This window comes from Vanellus vanellus, assembly GCF_965231255.1.
Source record: "Vanellus vanellus genome assembly, chromosome: 4".
Lineage (NCBI taxonomy): Eukaryota > Metazoa > Chordata > Aves > Charadriiformes > Charadriidae > Vanellus > Vanellus vanellus.
Window position 1 is genome coordinate 19,440,074 of NC_138909.1, and position 17,162 is coordinate 19,457,235.

At 44.2% G+C, this 17,162-nt stretch overlaps 1 protein-coding gene across 1 annotated transcript in view; it reads right to left on the minus strand.

Moving 5' to 3' along the window:
* Window positions 1-277: 277 nt before the first annotated feature.
* LOC309671257 (AF4/FMR2 family member 1-like) overlaps window positions 278-17,162 on the minus strand; it is a gene marked incomplete at its 5' end in the record, with an annotated part of 34,346 nt that continues 17,461 nt past the window's right edge. Inside the window, 11 exons of the mRNA XM_082482463.1 lie at window positions 278-632; window positions 3,333-3,562; window positions 4,941-4,984; window positions 5,087-5,180; window positions 5,801-5,872; window positions 7,063-7,199; window positions 8,044-8,107; window positions 9,085-9,176; window positions 10,205-10,451; window positions 13,487-13,578; window positions 16,148-16,438. Coding sequence (XP_082338589.1) covers window positions 511-632; window positions 3,333-3,562; window positions 4,941-4,984; window positions 5,087-5,180; window positions 5,801-5,872; window positions 7,063-7,199; window positions 8,044-8,107; window positions 9,085-9,176; window positions 10,205-10,451; window positions 13,487-13,578; window positions 16,148-16,438 — 1,485 coding nt within the window. The 3' untranslated portion in view covers window positions 278-510. The remainder of the gene's footprint in view (window positions 633-3,332; window positions 3,563-4,940; window positions 4,985-5,086; window positions 5,181-5,800; window positions 5,873-7,062; window positions 7,200-8,043; window positions 8,108-9,084; window positions 9,177-10,204; window positions 10,452-13,486; window positions 13,579-16,147; window positions 16,439-17,162) is intronic.

Genomic DNA, 17,162 nt, shown 5'->3' on the forward strand with positions numbered 1-17,162 from the left:
AATGCTGTTCGGTGCTGATGAGGTTGCTACTTGCCATCTGAGGAACAAAGACACCAAAGATTGCATCCGTGCTTGCAAAAACACTTCTCTGACATGTCTTCTGGGCACACAACTGTTGTGGACTGTGGGATGTTGCGTAATAACGTCTGGAGGCAGATTTCCTTCTTGTCGGCACTTCTTCATGTGTGATTATTGTCCTGCTGGTTATTCGTAATAGAAATGTTTATAGACCATCAATACATTGAGCCATTCAGACAATTTATTGCACTTTGTCGTTTTAAAGGAAGGTGCCATCATCATCGAGGCTTTCCTCCATCTCTTCTTTTTCAAGGCAGCAAAGCGCTACCCTACAAACACCATTCAAAGTTTTTCCAGTGTAACCAGATCCATTCCACCTTAACTTATTTTCCCTTGCAGGTGCTTTGTATCCAACGATTCAACAAGTCAGACTGTTTCTGAGGCTTCAAAAGTGCAAAAAAGTTCAAGGTACTTAACCACCTGGAGCACCAGTTAAGGCGTATTTGTTTCCAGTCTCAGCCACTGTAAACCCTGTCTAGTGTAGCGTACCAGTTCAGTCATGCTACTGTTCAGTGCCAGAGCGCACGTCGCTGTGCCGAGTTCAGCAAAAAACTCTGGAAAAAGGGTAGGGAGAGAGAAAACATGTGGTTGGTTTCACGTAACAGGCATGTCTGACAGGCAAGGGGGCAGCAAGGAGCGACAACAGCAGCACACTGTCAGCCGGCAAGTCCCATTAAACGCATTAATGCAAAGAGCTCAGCAACATTAGAAGGCTGGGAAGCATACCAAGCACACGAGGCAGGGCACATGAGAGGAAAACGTACTCACACACACCTGCATACACTGAACTGCCTCCCCAACCGCTGGGTTTAAAGGGACGTCGAGACTCCATGGTAGGTGGGCAAAAGTTTGGGTCTTCACACATGTGCTGTGTGCTTCCCCCAGATTTTAAACAGGCCAAATTCGAGTGTCTTTCTGAGCAATGCCCAGAAGCACACACAGCTGTCGTTGGACTGGTCCCTCTCCTTCATCCATCCTCAAACGTCGAAGGCATCATGATTTCTCAATTGAGCAGGTTTAAAAATTTGGATAGCTTGGCAGGCTATACAGCTCTGATTTGAGTTGCTTACAGCTGGGCACATCAGGCAGATTTAACAGAGTCCTATCCTGCCACCAAATTCAGGCACCGTGCTCCTCCTCCGGCACAGGCAGAAAATGGATCTTGCAGCATATCTGAACCTGCCGGGAGGTGCTGGCAGGCTAAATGCCCTGCTCTGCGCTGGCAATCATCTCGGCAGGTGACAGTGAGTTACAGGAAATTATCACACCTTTCCAAGACATTGCTGCGTGACCTGCCTTCCAGCAACACGGGCTCACCCCAGTCCCTCCAGCCTCAATCGTCTTGCCAGATACCTTTTGAGAACCTGGCCATTCTCAGCTCTACTTTTTTACACACAAAGATTGAACCTGGAGGCTGAAAATTTCTGCTTGGCTGTGCAAGGAACTCTTCAGAAGCAGAGAACACAACGCTTTCCTTCTAATACTTTCCAATTCAGAAGCAGAAAACGCATTTCCCCTGATTTTCCTTCTTTTGTTTACAAAATGGGTATCCATTCCCTTCATGGGGAACAGAAGAGCTGCAAGCAGAGACAAGGAGTCCAAACTCCCTGCCTGAGCAAACAGAAGTTAATCTGATCTGTGACCACAGCACCACGTGAAAGGAGAGTGACTTTACATGCACACATGCAACCTCTGCTCGTCATTGCTGTGGAACATCAGAGGCCAGAAGGCAACGTGTTACAGCCTCATGGTCTGAATTACGCACTGCTCTGAAGTGAGGAGCTGGGTCCTGCACTGGAAGCACCTAGTTTTGGACCCGCCAGAAAACACCTCAGCACAAGTGCCTTGGACATCAGTTATAACTAACTGCTTTCCACTAACTTCTCCATTTAAGGGAACTTGATAGCTGAAGGCCACTGCTCTTTCTTCTTCTTAAGCCCTATGAATTGCATAAAAGAATCAAGGATGTGGCCTTTTCAATAGTTTTAGGTACTCACTCTCTGTACCTCTTAGAACCTGTACATTACACCAAATATCAACAAATATCAGAACTGGAACTCCTCCACCGTCCTGAACAGTGACAGCAAATGCAAAGCCTACAGGAGTATTTACTGTTCTCCTGCACAGATCCACTCCCTTGAGAGTATTTACTGCAACACAGAGCAGGTTTTGAATTTACTCTTGATTGATGAAAGATTGTGCTCAGGCTGTCCCTCCTACAGGTCTTCCTCCATGACTCATTCCTCTGGCTTACCAGCAGTATCCACTGAGCCTTCTGTGTGACAGTCTTTTATCAGCCTTTTGAGGACATAATCCAAAATACTACACATGAATTGCTGCTGTGAGCACAGATTTGCTCACAAGACAGCCAACAACTGGAGTTACTTTATTCAAAGGTGACTTGCAAAGCCTTTTGAATTTCAGCAACTGCCTCATTAGCATGAGTACTTTTACAGCCTTCCAACAATTCAGCCAGGCGCATCATGGTTACTTTCTTTTGCAAGTTTGCCAACAGACCGTGGCAATACGTCCCTTTGCCCACAGTAGCTCACAAAACTTTGTGTTTGATGAAAAATGACACTGCAAATGCCACGTGGGATGGCAGGTTATAGAACTGCACCCACTCTAGGGCTTTTGCTTACTCACCACTGCTTGTACCACAGGACAATACAACTTTTTTATTAACAAAACTGTAAAATAAAAAAAGTAGCAGCAATTTTAGGAAATGCTACCGGCAAATACTGGTCACGTGCCCAGCAAGGACTCCAATTCAAGTGCTGCTCAGATCCTCTGTTAGAGAAGCCAGTTTCACCGTTTTCAAGACAAAAATACCTGGAAGTTTGACAAACAAACTAAAACACAATGCTACAGGCCAAAAAGCTGTTTTTATAGAAAGTGAACCGACTCAGAAAAGCTCTGTGCCCCAAAGGGAAAAACAAACAGCAAAAAACCCCTTATGCTTCTTGTGTTACCATGAAGCAAGTTGGCTGGTTTCCTGCATTTGATACCCTCATCCCTTAGCTCTTAGACGTTTGAGGATGCCAAGACTATCTTTTAATTGGAACACTCCTCAATATATCACCATCAAGTATCTCTGCCAATAACCTGCCAATATGCCATAGCTGTCTATTTCAACATATTTAATGCTTTGATCTTTAGGTATGGTGTTTGCTCCGTTGAGTGTTAGGATTTAAGCGAGAACATACACATAACCACAACACACAAGACAGAAAAGCCAGAAGGCAAAAACTTACCCTTATTCTTCCTGGCCAGTGCATCAGCCTGTTCCCAAATATCATACGCATAGAGGATACAGGAAGTGATGTTGACATAGGAAGAGGCGATGCTTGGGATATTATAGGGGACAGTGATTGAAGAGCCAATGCTGTTGCCACTGCAGTTGCTAGCATTCGATCCCGGCTGAGAACTCACAGAACCGGCAGGAGAGGACATTGGAGAAAGAGCAGAAGGCATGCCTGTGCTTCTGCAGGAGAAAGAAACACCATCGTGAACATTTAACTTCAGAGTTAAAAGCCTTGCCACGAGACTATCTTATGCCAGGAGCTATCCGCTATCATCCAGGCCTGCAGTATGGAGCGGAGGATTGAAAACTGAGATGTGTTCAGCAACATAACAAGTAATTGTCCTTCAAGTGCAAGGCCAAGTTTTTTGAAGTGATTTGCAACTCTAAGGACTCCTCTTGACAAAAGAAAATGCAGAACCAGACATCAGAAAGGGCCATCCATACCTTCCAAAATCTACACCTATTTGTGGAAGCCTTCACCAGATTATCTGAGTGTTTTCTTTCTAACGACTTCCATTTCAGGCATGCTGAAGCTCACCACTTATAGAGGCTGGAGCTTTCTGACAGCTAGTCAAAGCAGCCAGGTGCGCCTACCCACACTTATTTATAGATGTAGGGAAGCTACATGCAGTCAGCTGCCCGCCTTCCAGACACAGGCTGGCTTCGTCACATCACTTCACCCCCACCACTTCTACCAACTTAACTTTTAGTACCTGGTATGAAAGGGCTTCCACCACTGCTCTTGGGAGACCATTGACTTCCCAATAAACTATATTGTGCAAGGCAGCAGAAAAATAACTGGAATTTCAGCATTGATATTAAAGACCAAACAACCCTCTCTCAGCTGCAGAGTTTAAAAGGGACAGACGTGGAACCAGGTAGCTATCTGCCAAATGCAATTACCACAGCACACAGAAAAACTCTTTCTTACTCATTGTCGTAAAAACACAGGCCCAGTCTGCAGGGCATCAGGTGAAACACTGTTATGTGACAGCTTGCCCTTTGCTTTTGCTGCCACAGACACAGCAACGCTGCTGTAGATACATAGAAAGGACAAAACGCTCAATAACTCAGAAAATTAGTTTCTTTTTCTTAATTGGTGACTAAGCTAAAGAGACAAATATTGAAGTATCACCTCAAAGTTATGCTACCCCAGGACGAAGGCATAATCATACTGGACAGTGGCCAGGGAGATGGGGATGCTATCCCATTAAGTCTCAAGGGATCTCTAACAGAAAAAAGATGACAACAGGGGCTTTGAAACAGCATAGTGACGATACCTTCCTTGCTCTGATCTGCTTATCTGGTGGAGAACTGCTCTTCTTGATATGCTGTAACTCTGGACCTCATAACACAAAAACAACCCCTTTCCAACAAGAAAAGACAGGAAAGAGAGAGAAGAAAAGTACTCATGCCCCCTAACAGTGTGATTTCAGGTGGCAAGAAAGAGCGAGAGGTGAGGCGCTCTCAAATGCAGTTAGCAACTCAAATATTCCGGCTACTGTTTTCACTCACACCCTTACAGACGCATTACAACATATGTATTTTTAAATCTTACCTTGCAACACATGGAGAAGGTGCTTGTGTTACTCTGGAAGAACTCTGCAGCAAGGAACAGAACTCTTGTTAGATTTGGGCTATTCGGCCAACATCAGTAACTGCCGCAGCCATTCAGCTGGCAGATTGGTAATATCTGTGCCCTACCTTAAAGTGGTCATTCAGGATCCTGGAATACTTGATTGCAGTGTCTTTTTTGTAACGAAACATTGCCATGTGCAGAATGGACTGGCAGCGCATGCTGTGAACAGAAACACACCCAAGCGTCAGTGTTCATGCTCGCTGCTGCCTGCTCAGCAGTCATCAGCCTTGTGGGACAGAGGCAGGCACACATCAGCCGTACTGCAAAGTCAAGAAAGCTCAGAATTTCTCCTCCTCCTGCTCATCTTAAAAAAGGACCCTGTGAAAAAATCACAAGGCGAAAAAACAACACAAAACAAAACAAGGGCGGGCCATGTCTGGTGTTATATTCAAACAGGTGCCCGACCTCTTATAGGTGCAACAGGCCCGTTAAACCCCTGTCCAGAAGTGCCTCAGCTATGTTCAGTGACAGCTTCAGTTACATGGCTCAAACATGGGCAGCCAAATTGCATTCTTTCACCTTAGGTGAAAGCCTTTGTGTGCTCTCAGGTTACCAGCAGATCAAATTTTAGAGCCTGTGCCTTCCACATGTGGTCCCTTGTGATAACGTGGCGCACTTTAGAGATGTTCCAGTTCATTCTGGTTTTTATTCTGTGGGTTTTTTCCCTTGTGGAACTCTGATTCCCATTTAACTCATTCCTTTGCCCCTGAAAGTAATGGGTCTTTCACTCTATCGAGTCTAAACACAGAATAGGAAGGCAGAGAAAAACAGTTACAAACCAAAACACGGCAAAGATTTTTTCATGTGAAGATGCTGAGGAGTCCGTAAAGGATTTCAATGTCATGATGAATCTAAGGAAACAAAAAAAACAGAATCTTGTCAGCCATCAGTGCTCTGAAGTCCTGCTGTTTATGAAAAAACAGCGCATGCCGTTATCTCTAACATCAGTCCAAAAGTCATGAAACCTAAACCTGCCTTGACTTCTTAAGTCCTGGCACTGAGTGCTTTGTATGATCTTGAGCAGAGTACTGTCTCAGAATGCGTTGTTTTCCACGCAGCACGAACAGATGTGACCCCTTATGCGACCCACTCTCCTCTTACAGTGATTACACGCTAACTTACAGGCCTGGGACCCAGAAGAGGTGCCCCTACTACTGAAGGTGAAATATGAATTCAATTGTTTCTGGACAAGACAGACATCTTAGTCGAAATGTTTCTTTTGGCTAACAACAAACAAGCAAGTCTCCTTTATGAAAATAAAGCAACAACAGCATCTTGGAAATACAGTCCATCAAGACCACAAAGCAAACAATGTAATTTAAAAAGTTTGAAGTCTACCACAAAAAAAAAAAAAACCAAACCTGACAGCTGTTTCAGCTCTAAGGCAAGAAGTCAAATCAGCTCTCAAAAACACTCATATAACCTGTAATTTCGGTATGAATAACCGATACCTGCCTCTTTTCTACCCAATACATGGTTGCTTGGGTTGTGCTGCTTGTATACGTCATATTATCTACGTGCATCTACAATGGTTGTGAAACTAAATGGGGAAGGTTGCTAAAAGAAACCTCAATAAAGTGTACTAGTAGAAAGACACATGGGAGAAACCAGCAAAGTCTGCCTTCAATCAAGCTACAAGACCTTTGGGACACAAACTGTTCTTCCACATGCTATATCTTTGCTTTGCTTTTTTTTAATTTAAATACTACTGAGCTCACATGCAAAAGCAACTTCAGACCTGTATAAAGTAAAAACTCCTTCATGGCCTTGATTGTCATAACCAGCATCCTCTGGTGTACCTCAGCTGCAAGGCTCAAATGCTGAGGAGGACACGGTGCCTACTTCTTCTGATAAGCAATGCTGAAGCACTTCAAAGGATTTGCCTCTGATGCCTCCGGATGGTCTTTCTCGTGCTTGTACAGCAACCTGAACTCTGCTCCATGGTGGGAATCCAAACTGGCCACAGTTGCAAACAAGCAATGCAACTAACCCTTCCCCTCCAAACACGCAGCCTAACCATCGCACTTTGAAAACCGCTTACTTGATGAGATCTATGGTGCCGCTGAATAGGCTGTGAGCTGATTTTGGTGCTGATGCATCTGATTCCAAGGCAATCCCATATTCAATGAAGGAGAGGGCAGCATCTAGGTACTGAAAGGCCCTTCCAGTCTTGTCGGTCTATTGGGAAGAAAATTCTCATTTTTAGACTAAGACAAAAACTACTTCTCTCAAGTGTACCTGATTTCCTTTTTTCTCCCTAGTTAGGCAGGATTTCAAGAAAGAAAAAGATGCAAGTCGGGCCTCCAGGAGATAATTAAAGGGTTCTCAGCAGTAGCCCTAATGTGGGCCCAGTCATCAGCTTTGTGTGCTCTGGCTATTTGTATCTCTTACTCTTGCTCAATCTTTTCCTCCAGTAATTCACCATCTTCACTTTTCTTGGATATTATTTTCTGGTCTTGGAGGCCTGCCTCATGAAAGGCAGATGAGGCTTTTCCTCTGCAGTATTCCCCCACTTCGTTTTCACAAGTAAACGACAATTAGCAAATGTACATTATCTGACTGAGCCATAATTAGCAAAAAAAAAAAAGCGCTCATTCATACACACTGTTAAACTGCACACAGTGGAGAAAGTCAGTCACATTCCACAAAGGGCACTTCCAAGTCTTGTTCGCCAGCAACACAATTACTGTCAGGATCCTGATGTTTCAGAGTAAACTGTCTTAAAACTAACTGTTCCTTGTATTTTCTGAGGACTTTGTGATAGCTCTGCAAAGCAAACAGGCCTGCTAACCTCAGGCAATGTCAATTCCAAATCCCGTTCTCCAGGCATATTCCCTAGATGTCTTTACAACAGAGGGAAATGTCTGAACATTTGGCAAATAAAGACAGCCTCCCCACATATAACTTGAACGTACTCCGAGTATGGAAGTAATGTTAGCGAGCGAATCTTATTCACATGCACACAGGTATTTGGTCCGAATGCAAGAGAAGGTTAACATTTTAGCACAGGGCCAGGACTTACCATTGCATCAGCTTTGTGCTTCAGCCTCTTGGCCTCTTCTATGTAGTATTCTGTCGGATGCTGTCTGAATTGGGGACAGAGAGTGGAAAAACAGAAAGCAGAGAAAAAGGGGGGGATAATTCTCAATTTTACCTTCAGATCTATAGGATGCTATGAGTCCAAACGTCGTGTTTTGGTAAGCCTGTTACAGTCTTATCAAACACACCTTACAATTATGATAATCACTAAATGAATGTTGTCTGCCTGTTCAGAAATACGCAGCAGCTGAACGCACAGATAAAGTTAATTGATTTCTTAAAAAATGTATGTTAGAATGACATTGAAAACTTACATTTTGAAATAAAAATCCACCAGAAGTTAGGTTACTATGAGGCCAAGTTTACTTCTTTGCTCCCATGGAAAGACAGTAGTTGTGTGATCTCCTGCCGTTCCTCAAGTACAATACCACAAACACATTCTGATTGAAACATACAGTAAACTCTGCAGTACCACACTGTCATCTTGGACCAAGAGAGCTTGCATTCGAGCTATTTGCTTACAAGACATACGGTCACCAAGGCTTCTACAGGTCTTGGGTCTCAATCATGACACACATTTCTGTGCACTGGGATAATCTATTCACCGTGCAAATGGCACACAGCCACCTGTACACTAACGAGTGAGTCATGCCCTCTCAAGATAAAGTCAGCTGCCTGCCCAGCACCTTGTCACAGAGGAATTTGCCGCTTGCCAAGAAACACATAAATCAAAACCCATCACTTGTTGGCAGGCATGAGACACCTCTCAGAGTTAAAAAGTACCTAATTTCCAGAGTAGCTTCCCTCAAGCCAAGAACTGTTGTAATGAGACCTTTGCTTTGTGGGGGGTGGAGTAAGTCCCAGGCATGAGAAGACAGTACAGGGCAGGTCTCAGACATCTCTTCCTCTCTCTTTCCTCCCAAAAGAAGGGCTCATTAGGAAGCAGAAGCCAGGGCGGCTGCAGGGCCAGGCTTGCCTGGTGTCTTCAGAAAGTACAGACAAGGGGTGTAAAACAACAACTTACTCTTCAAAGTTGAGTTGAGGTCTCCTTGACTTGGAGGTACCATTCGTCAAAGAAGGCACTGGGAAAGGATTTGTGACATCCCCTACAGATCCCTGAAAAACAGAGCAGAGATAAAGCTGGTTAGAGAGGTACATCTAAATCAATTCCAAAGCCTGGCTTTCCTAAATTTCAAGAGAAAATATTTAGTTGTCCCAGGCACAGTTTACTCTCCAGGTTCTCACCATCTTCTTACCTTCTTCCCCAGCATCCCATCCAATAACAGAAATAGAAACTTGGCTTCTTACCTGACTGCTGGTAAGGCTTAATACCACTCAAACTTTTCCCAAGCATTGAGAAATTAAGTCACAGGTTTGCTTGCACAATGGCTAAGACAGCAGTAAGGCTGCAAGCAGAACATTTTTCATGGCCACTAGCCAAGGCAGGAATGGGTAATATCCATTCACACTTATTCCAGCTTAACCACACAGCAACTGTTGGTTCTCTGTTACTCACTCCATTATCAGGAAAAAGCAAGCAGTTAGAAGCCAGCTAATACAGTGTGCAGAATCTGGCCTAACACACACAACAACAGACTAGACCACACACCCCCAGCCACCAGAAAACAGGAATATAATTGAATTTTCTAATAAAAAAATGCAAAGATCCAGCTGCAAGGATCATTAATAATTTTGTAAGCAAGCCACAAAACCTTATATCCAAGCTGCAGCCAAAACCACAGGTTGCTTGTTTCTTACTTTGAAGCAATCCACTCCTTTCTGTAAACACACTTATTTTTACGCCAATATTGTACTTGCAGTCGCCTACAGTCAGAAACGGTTACTACCATAAACATGATTCTCTTGCCTTGGGTTTTTACACGGTCGTCTCTTTACACTATTGTTCACTGGTGAAATGAAAACAGCTGATGGAAAGTCAGCAGAGAAGTTACAATGCAGGCTTTCGGGCTAGCAACATATGGTCCCAGACAGCCATTAAAGGAGCAAAATTGCTTCAAAGAGCTTTCTTTGGTGGCTCATTTATCTTCCTTCCTTTTTAATATCCTCAGAGCATATTTCTAAAGACAATCACACAGCACTCACGACTTGCAGGAAACATCCCACCAGTTATAATGGATACCTACTTCGATGCCCTTTGGCAATTCAGTGTGATTTCTCTCCACTTTCTTGTGCTTGGAGAACAAAGGATCCTTGTGGTCGCTCTTGTTCCTGGCAGTGTTATCCATGGCAGGCAGTTCACCAGTCTCACTTCTGGGTCTCTTTTGGGCCATCTTGGTTGACTTTGGTGGAGGATGTGCAGGAGACATGGGTGGCAGAGGTGGCGGTAGCAGGAGATCTCTCTTCTGGTTTTCAAGTAAAGCTTTTGGTGCTCTGGAGATGGGAAGCGAATTCAGCAATTGGGGTGAATATGGTGTACATATAACGTAGGTTTTTTTTAAAAAACTTAGTTACTTCATGTACCAATTCTGTTTAAATTTCTCTGGAAGTATAAGAGGACTTGTTAACATAAAGAATCAAACAAAAGCAAAATGAAACTTCAGGGATTTCATTGTGCATTAGATACCACATCCTCAGCTGCCAACACCACACAAGAAAGTTTCTTTTCAAGTAGGAGTAAGATTTGTCCTTGGAGTAAAGACTTGCAACCAGAATATCAGGATGTTGCAAAAAAGGCATCCCTCCAACACAGCCTCTTTTCACTGAAAATGGGAGAGGGGTAATAACAGCAACTAAAATCCCTGGGACAAATCACACAACAAGGCAAATGAATTGCAGCACTGACTCTCTCTCCCCATTATGCTAGAAGATATCTTCTATGGTCAGAAATACTAATCCTGACACTTGATCCTGTATATGCTTTGACCGAGTTTAACTGGGTACCGACCTTGGTACAGCTCTCTCCCCAAAAACGCATCCTTATCCTTCCCACTCTGCAAGCTAGAACACGGCTAAAAGGGGTGCTCATTTTCACTGAGCAAAAGGGAGGAGTGAACCCCAGAATTAAAGCCCTTCTGTATCCCTTCATACAACTAAATGTTAGCCCCAAAGTCTCAGTGCTTTAAGAGCACGTCAATGTTTTCTCTGCAGAAAAGCAGTTTAGTCGTATTGTCAGGACACAAACCTCAACGCTACATACCAACCCAATACCTCAAATTCAAGCAACAAGCAAGCAGGAATTGATCGCAGTGCCCCGTGACTGATGCATGAGCCTCCCCTCTCAGGGACACTGCCCATTTGAAGACATGCTCCTAGAAGCATTAGCTCTAGCAAAGAGCTAGCCAAAATGCTGGCAGTACACTGGTATGCAAATTATGGGTTAAGTTTCAGGAGACGTACCAGAAGCACTGCAAATGCTATGCTGAATAAATGAGAAATTCCTGGCCATGAAGGCCATCTGAAATTCCACAGTTTCATGATTCAAAAGGCATGCTGGCTGTGTGTCCATTAGGTCACATACAAAAAAGACAAAGACAACGAGATGATTTTAGTGGAAAAGGGAAAGGCTCCCTACCCTTACTCACCTATACATACAACTCTGTTTTCTGGATTGGGCTTTGTGCGTTTCACCCATATACAAATTTGGGCCAGTCACTGCAAAAAGCTTATTGGCACTGCATCATGTTGGTTTAGTTAGAGAAAGGGGGAGCTGCACACCTATGTGCTTCTGAAGCATCCCAGTTTAGCAGCCTCACACGGCAGCAAGGGAAGAAAACAGAGTTCTGCAATGTCCATCACATCCACCTCTGTGTTGTCAAGCTGGGAGAAGACAGGTCCCACCTAGCACAGACACCGTGTGCACCAGCAGCCAGCCGATAAGTACAATTCAAAGCCTGTCACTGGTGACAGCAAAAGCAGCTGAGGGAGCAGACAGTATCAGCATTGACACATGACCTTTTTCTTTCATCAGAACCTGTCCAACTAAGAAAACAGCAACAATCACCAAGTCGAAATTTATGGACATTCAGTTACACTTAGCAGAATATCCTTTCCCAAGAGGCTGCCAGAACTGTCTCTGCTCAGTCATGGGAACGAGAGTCATGACTTCAGGGCTACACTTTCAGCTATTTCACCTGTTTGCGGCAAGAATCTGATCAAGCAACTCAACTTGTCTGCACCTCGGTTTCTCTGTGTGCAAAACGCGTTCACCTCATCTTCTCACCTTACAAAGGCTAAGAGCTTTAAATGCATGTGAAGTACCACGAATCTGACAAAAAGCTTTCTGCTGCTTCTCATGCAGTGAGAGCACAAACTTCCCCAAAATAAGTATGACAGCAGAACCCAGAATGAGGAAGACATGGGCAAAGAAAAAGAAGTTCGTAGTATCATAGAATGGGTTGGGTTGGAAAGGACTTTTAAGGATCATTTAGTCCAACTCCCTTTTTAAAACCATTTTAAGGCTAATTCCATTTCTCATGAAAGCAGAAATAACTGATGCTTGAACTCTTAAGTCTTACTCACCTAGAATCACAGAATAGTTTGGGTTGAAAGGGACCTTTAAAGGTCATCTAGTCGACACTTTCCCCCTCTCCCCCCGTCAGGGACATCTTCAACCAGAGACATCTTCAACCATCTTCAACCTCTTGCCATCCCCTGAAACCCCTAAACTATCATGCAGAACAAGCACATGCTACTCCCCACAGAACAGCTGCCACCTCCCAGATCATCTAGGGCAATCATCTGCTGACAGATTACCACCATGGTAGTTTGCAGAAGGGAAAACGACTCCTGCATCCCGCAGGCAGGCAGTCTACCACACTGTTTGTAACTCAAGCAATGTAAAATTCTTTTGCACTGATTTGTTTCCTGCATCTGGTCTGAAAGACAGCAGTGCAAATGGTTGCCTACCAGCTTAGAAGGAAAAGCAGCATGGGCATAACTGGCAACTAAACTTCTTGCAGCATAAACAGATTTTTTGAGCTATGCGTAATACATGGATCAGAGCATGCAGCAACATAAGCTGCAGGATGGACAAGTTCATGTTTAAAATAGTAAAGTCTTCATTCCCATCTCAACTGTAGGAAATCAAGGCAAATGCAACAACATTCAACGCTTTTGCAGCACTGTAAACCAAGTATGGGAAGACAACAAGCCACTGAAACATCAGCTTATGCTTGAATGATTAGAACCATAATCCTCAGCGTTGAGAAGACAGAGGAAGATAGATAAGTGACACCCAACCTTCACATCTGCAACAAATAAAAAGGTGAATAAATTATATTCCCATAGCCACATGTTTGGTTCCCGGATGTAAAGACAAATCTGCAGCAGATTAAGTTTCAGAAGACACATTAAGTTATAAGCAAACTCACAAGCATAAGCACAGGAGATACAGTTCCTCGCCTTAACCTTTTTGAGGAAGACTCAGCTTTATGCATCTTTTTGCCATCCCACCACTGTATACTCACTTCAATTTATGGGAGTCTTTGTTAGCTGAAGACTGCAATGGTTTTGTTTCTTTTTCTGATTTCATTTTCTTCCTATCAATCTCCTTCTCCACTTCCCTCTAACAGGAAGAAAGGAAAAAAAAAAAGAAAAAAAAAGAAAATCACTCAGGTTTTGAATGTGCAGGTAAAGTACAGACGAACACATCTAAGTTTGACTGATTCTGGTTAGAAAAAAAAAGAAAATATAAGATACTGGAACTGACAAAGTGGAAACCCAGAGCACAGCGGATATAGATTTCCGTCTCACTGACAAGTATCCTAAAATGATATTATCTACTTTTGCTTGGATAGATTAATTATTTTGTAGTTGCAGGGATGGAAACGCAAAACCTCTTGTTGCCAACAGTAATCAAAATTAAGGCACATCCATTGCTGAAAAATAGCATTTCATCTGTTCTGGATGGTTGTGTTTTTTTTTTTCTCCTACTCAGTATGAATTGTACAGAAATGTATTCAGATTCCTCCTGGCAAAGTCATGAACTGCAAGCAATTGTGTTTTGTGATAGGCCTTATCAAAGGGAAGGAAAAAACTGCATTCACAGGAGAGTTCGATCACTCAGATTTCCAAGATGCACAGGGGCTTTTGGTTTCAACAACAAGAATCTGATACCAGAAGAACAGGAACCATTAAGGCAGAGAGGTAATAAATAATACTTTTAAATTGCACTCGATAGATCTTAACAATACAAAGCATCCTCATCTGCTTACCTGAATCAAAAACTTCAGAATAATTTGCTACAAGCCAAGAAAATGTAAAAGAAACTACACTGATAAGTCAGCGTTACCCATAGTGCGCCTGGTGGCAGCCAAAAGCATTGCAGGACTTTCTGTCTCTCTCTCTCGAGTACATCCAGGTTTACGTCACTGTGGTGGTGCTCAGTGGGTTATGCTCAGCACAGAGTCTACCTCTGGCAGCGTGCTCAGGGCAAGCCTCAAGCACCTAGATCACGTCCTTAAACCGTTTCCCAGGTTGAGCTCCACAGTGCCGCAAAAGATGTCTGACAGCTGCACCTGACCAAACTGGCTGTGATGAAGCCTGAGCCTCCAAGGACACTGATGCATGCTGATATAATACAGATGTTGAGTCTCTTAGGAGGGTTTTCCTGCAATCAGATACTCAGGCTGCAAGGGAAGACACGTCTAGTATCAAATAGCTCCTCTCTTGGCTCTTTGAGACAACAGAAGCAGCAACAGATTTACTGCCTGTTCACCTTTCTCTTGCTGCTCTGCAGGAGGGGGACTGCCGGGGTCTCTCAAGTTTCTTCACCATTTTCCTGCTCTTCCCCACAACTATGGGAAGCTCAGAAAATGACAAGACTAAAGGAAACCCACGTGGGAACCAAGGTAATTCACCCACACATGCTAAGCCACCTGCTCTGTGAGGAGGACCAAAAAGTTACACAGGCACTGAAACGTCCACAGTGAATACCCATTCACCTTAACACCTGCAGCCAACTCTCTGTGCAGCTGAACCAGCTGGCTGGAAGTATATCCACAGTCCCCTTTGGCAGTTAGCTTTCAAAAACTCTCATGAGCTACTACCATCGCAGTTAAATAAAGGTCTGTCTTGGAATTCAGGGGAAAGCAACTATTATAGCTGAAGGACTCTACAAATCCCCTTAGTGGATACACGCATCTTTTAAGCATTAGCATTGCTGCTAGCACCACAGCAGCTCCAGGAAAACCAAAGACATTTTCTACATATTTATCCAAGCGCTGAGATCCAAAGCAGGGTTTAGTGATGGTTGTTACTATCAGTGAACCTGGTTCAGTCAAAAGTCTGCATTTATGGAAAAGTAAAAGGCACGGGGCTGCTGCCATCACCCCTAGTAATAACACAGTTTACATCTGCAGAATTCAGTCCTCTTTGCATAAGCAAGCCTTCACAGCTGTTTCATGGAAATAAATAATTCCACACAGGAAAAGACTACGCTACTCAGACTGTGGTTGCGTGACTAAAGGCAGCAGAAGGTGCATACATGGACAAAACCAAAAACCACAGACCAGGGTGGCCTGGGTCAATTGTCCCTGTGGGCACCCCCACAAACTGCAGGCAAGGTGCTCTCCCACAACAGACACTCAATGGGTAGCACAGATGACTCCACAGTCTGGAAGGTGCTTCAGATACTATGCTGCTTTTCAAGGAGTTGCAGGGGGAGGGGGAACTGCAGCCCTACAAAGCTCTGCTTGGGCTGAAAGCAGAGAAACCCACAAATGCTCCCAGCAGGCTGGCCAGCTGCATGCTGTGACACAGCCTGCTGCCCAAAGGTCCTCTCTGACATAGGAGGGCTGAGGTTTTGGTGTCTGAGAAAATTAGTATTTCAAGAAAACACAGAAAAAAATGTTTTAAACCACCAAAGCATTTGTTAGACAGCTTACAAGGCTTTTCATTTGCTCAGCAGGGGATTTGTGATCAACAAGAAACATCTGTGGAAAGTTTTGGTACGCATTCCCTTTAGAAGTTTGATAGCACCTTTATAGGAGGAGCATAATGGGTGCACTCCCAACCTATGAAGCAGAAATGAACTCTCCGCACGGGTTTTTCAAACACCACCTTGGCCCTTGTACAAACCCACCTCCCCCTCCACCCCTCACCTTCCTCTTTTGAGGAAGACAAGTCTGCCTGAGCGAGGGCTCCTCGGTGCGCACAGGAGACTTCTGGCAGTTGTGTATGGTTGGAAGATGAGTGTCCTGAGGAGCCCTGGCTGCTCGGCCGGAGCTTTTGTGATGAGGCTCCCTCGGCTCAGCGTGCTGGTGGGAAGAATTGCTGCTGATGCCATCGCCCTGCTCCTGGCCCTCCTCACATCCATCCCCATGGGCGATTTCGCTGAGACTTTTGGTTGGCACTGCTGGTGGGTTCACCTTGGTCAGCCAGTTGTTGAGCTGCCACTTATTAGAAGTTGGTGGGTCAGGCTGCAGACAAAAAGAGAAAAGAAGGATGCAACACTGATGCCTTTATGGGCTATTTCCATCCTAGCACTGCTTATCAGAACCCAGTAAAATTTCCTCCTTATTGTTAAAAAAGGCGCGAAAGTGAAAGACCGTGAGACAGTGAGGATGCTCTAGTATGTGCACATGAACACTTACTTCAGGAACACAGACCTCGTTTTTGCACAGGATCAAATATGTTGCACAGCACTCCTGGTTCTCTGCTAGCCCTACCTGTCATCCAGTAAGAGAGTAGTCTACATGAAAGCTTCATCTTGGTTTGCCACTAACCAACATTGTTGCACAATCAGACAACGTCTAAAAAAAGCAGCAATTGTAAAAACGGTTTAGGTGCTGTCCTCACAATGCTTTTGGAAAGTTATTTGCACACAGCAAAACGGACAAGGGGCTGTGCCAGCTATCACATCTCATTGAAGTTTGACAGGTAGGCTGTCAGGCTCCTGTGGTTTAACCAAAAGAAAACCATTTACCATAAGAAATTGTATGGCTACCGCATCAAGTCCAGCCTCTTCTGAGTCCTCTGCCTACACAACTTAACACTTGCTTCCCTCTGGGTCAAGCAAGGCATGAGCAATGACCAAGGTCTGAAGGCCTCTGGAGTCACAGTTTAGGGCTGGGCTGGCCACTAAATGAATGACAGATGTTTTCTATTAACCCCTCTCCCTTCCCAGAAGAGAGAAAGGAGAGA